The following is a 2641-nucleotide window of genomic DNA, read 5'->3' on the forward strand; positions in this document are numbered from 1 at the left end:
GTGTACCACGTGACGTGAGCCTCCGTACAGTTAGTGAAAGACAAGACCAGCCCTTGCATACAGGGTACAGTGATGGGTTCATGCTTTACACTTTGTCACACATCTCAGTGCACTGTGATACGCAGCATCTAACTTGACCAGGCAATAGGCAGGTGCATTCATATACATCAGATCACCATAGTCCAGCACAGGTCAAAAGGTCACAGAGCCTTTTCCTGGCCTCAAGCGAGAAACAGGACTTGTTCCTGTAGAAGAAACCTAGCCTAACCCTCAGCTTATATCATATATAACCTCCTCCACTATATCCATCATTTTTTGCAGATTTAAGGCACACGATCTTTAAGATTTTTTGTTTACTTTCAGCTTTCCTCTAGAGGCCAAATGGTATAAAACAGTGGATGTAAATATTGTTATTTTATGTACAGTGTACAGGTTCCCGTATTATGTACATGCGAGAGAGAGTATCTGCCATTACTTTGCATAGCATTGTCAGCTTTATCAACCTTTACTTACCAAATCAACAGTTATTAAGCTTTTGAATCAAAGTCAACTTTAATGTCAATTGTTCTGTGTGTTTGTACATCGAAATAACGTTTCCAACAATCCCGAATACAATAATACAAATAAGTATAAATATGTATATCCTCTATTTATAAAACAGACAAGTCAAATCAAGCAATCTGATTGGTTCTTAGCCTTGACATAATGAGTGTATATCACGGGTAGAATTGTAGTTCTATTTCGTCCCTACTGACCGCCAGAGGCAGTGCTTTAGCACTGATATGTCCATCGCGCGCATGTGCAGCTCGAGTACCAATAACAACAACGTCACCTGTGACCCACGTGACACCGGCTATATCAGCCGGTGTCGTCAGAGGGTCTGTTCCTTTTCCTCTTCTCGCTACGCAAGAGTACCGTGGCTACATTTTTGTAGCCTACAGCGTTCGTTCGGTTGGAACATTTGTTCAAGGATTCTCTGCAACAGCTGGCTGCGTGCAGCTTCACGACTCATCCAGTCGGGGCCGCGGGCTTACCCGTCCTCCAGGAGCTGTGGCTGCGCAGAGACTTTGTTCGGACAGGTTGGTGTCGGCTTGGTTGGTGATGGTAGTGTTTCCGCTCCCTCTCCCAGGAGTTGCCCTTGCTGTGCTTTTGTACTTGTTCTGACCGCGGCCTTGTGCCAAGCTATTATTAGCATTTTGAGTTTCTGGCTTTAGCTGTGTTTCTTGTTTGGCTAGTTAGCAGTAGCGGCTGCAGCCAATCGGCTGACGCCGGGATAAGCACCGGAGTTTCTTGTGCTGTTTTTTCTTTAGAAGCCAGTTTCTGGTCTTAGCTTTGTGTTAAAGCTTCTTTATTTTACCCAGCCAGGTGAAGGCAGTGCTCTCGCTCCCGCTCCCTCTGCCGGGAGCGTGGGTGTAGTTACATCCCTTTTTCTGTTCGGCGAGTAGCAGCACCGCTCTACCCTTTCCGTTCAGCAGGTAGCTGTGAAGGCAGTGTTCTCGCCCCCGCTCCCGGTAGACGCTAAACTGCCTTGTTTATTAACCCAGATAGGTGAAGGCAGTGCTCTCGCTCCCTCTGCCGGTAACGTGGGTGTAATTACATCCCTCTTTCTGTTCAGCGAGTAGCAGCATTGCTCTACTCTTTCCGTTCAGCAGGTAGCTGGTGAAGGCTGTGTTCCCGCTCCCGGCTACACTGCATCTGGCTACCTACAGAATGGCTCATTCATGTAGTGTCTGTATGGCTTCTCTTGAGCCCGAGGACGACCATGACCGCTGCCCCTCCTGCCTCGGCCTGGAGCATCAAAGCATCTAAACCTGCATGAACTGTAGCTGCATGCCTCGGGCGCTCAGAGTGGCTAGAATCACTGAGGTAGAACGTCTGGCAGCAGCCAACGGACACCTCTCCTTGTCACATCCTCCTCCAGATCAGTTCGGCCGTTCCCAGCGACTTGAGGGAGCCATGGCTAAGGGTGCACCCCCCAATAGGAGGACTAGAAACAGGCTGTCCTCTAAAGTGGATCAGCTAGCTGCCGACATGGACACGATGAAGTCGCTCCTCTTGGCCCTTCAGCCAGGGCTGCTAGCGTGCCGCCTGCCCCTCCTTCGGTTGCCGCACCTCTGTATGAGGATGCCTTGTCGCTAGCGGCTTCGGCAAACCTCTCCAATGAAGAGGTGGAGGACGAGGTCCCGCTCGAGGAGGCTTCCCTTTCCTCTGCTCAGGGTTCTCTGCAGGGCGTGAAGGACGACTCCATGGCGGCCATTATTCGTACGGCCTCCCTGATTTTGGCTTCTGATGAGGCTCTAAGGCCTGAGGTCAGGTGCCCTCGGCCTCAGTGCAGGGTCACACACAAACAGCTCTGTGAGGCCTACGACGCAGCGGCACGCATGGGTCGTATCAGGAACTCCCTCTCCCATCTGATGCTGGCTGTCTCTACCTCTCTGCAGCAGGCTCTGGCTGAGCCTTCTTGCCAGGCATCAGTGATGCATCACTGCGAACCTTTGCCCTAATTTCTAGGGAATTGGGACGAGTTATGTCCTTGTTGGTGCAGACTCGCCGCCAGGTTTGGCTTGCTCAGTCACCACTAACGGAGACATGTAGGAGAGTCCTCCGTAGCGTGCCAGTCGAGCCAGGGGAGCTGTTTGGG

General features: G+C 50.9%; 1 protein-coding gene across 1 annotated transcript in view; it reads left to right on the forward strand.

Moving 5' to 3' along the window:
- LOC104960735 (extracellular calcium-sensing receptor-like) overlaps positions 1–2504 on the forward strand; it is a 6429-nt gene extending 3925 nt beyond the window's left edge. The window contains exon 11 of the mRNA XM_010788892.1: positions 2068–2504. Within this exon, the coding sequence (XP_010787194.1) occupies positions 2068–2504 (437 nt within the window). The remainder of the gene's footprint in view (positions 1–2067) is intronic.
- The last annotated feature ends 137 nt before the right edge of the window (positions 2505–2641 follow it).

Source organism: Notothenia coriiceps, unplaced genomic scaffold, assembly GCF_000735185.1.
Source record: "Notothenia coriiceps isolate Sejong01 unplaced genomic scaffold, NC01 NC01_scaffold00032318, whole genome shotgun sequence".
Lineage (NCBI taxonomy): Eukaryota > Metazoa > Chordata > Actinopteri > Perciformes > Nototheniidae > Notothenia > Notothenia coriiceps.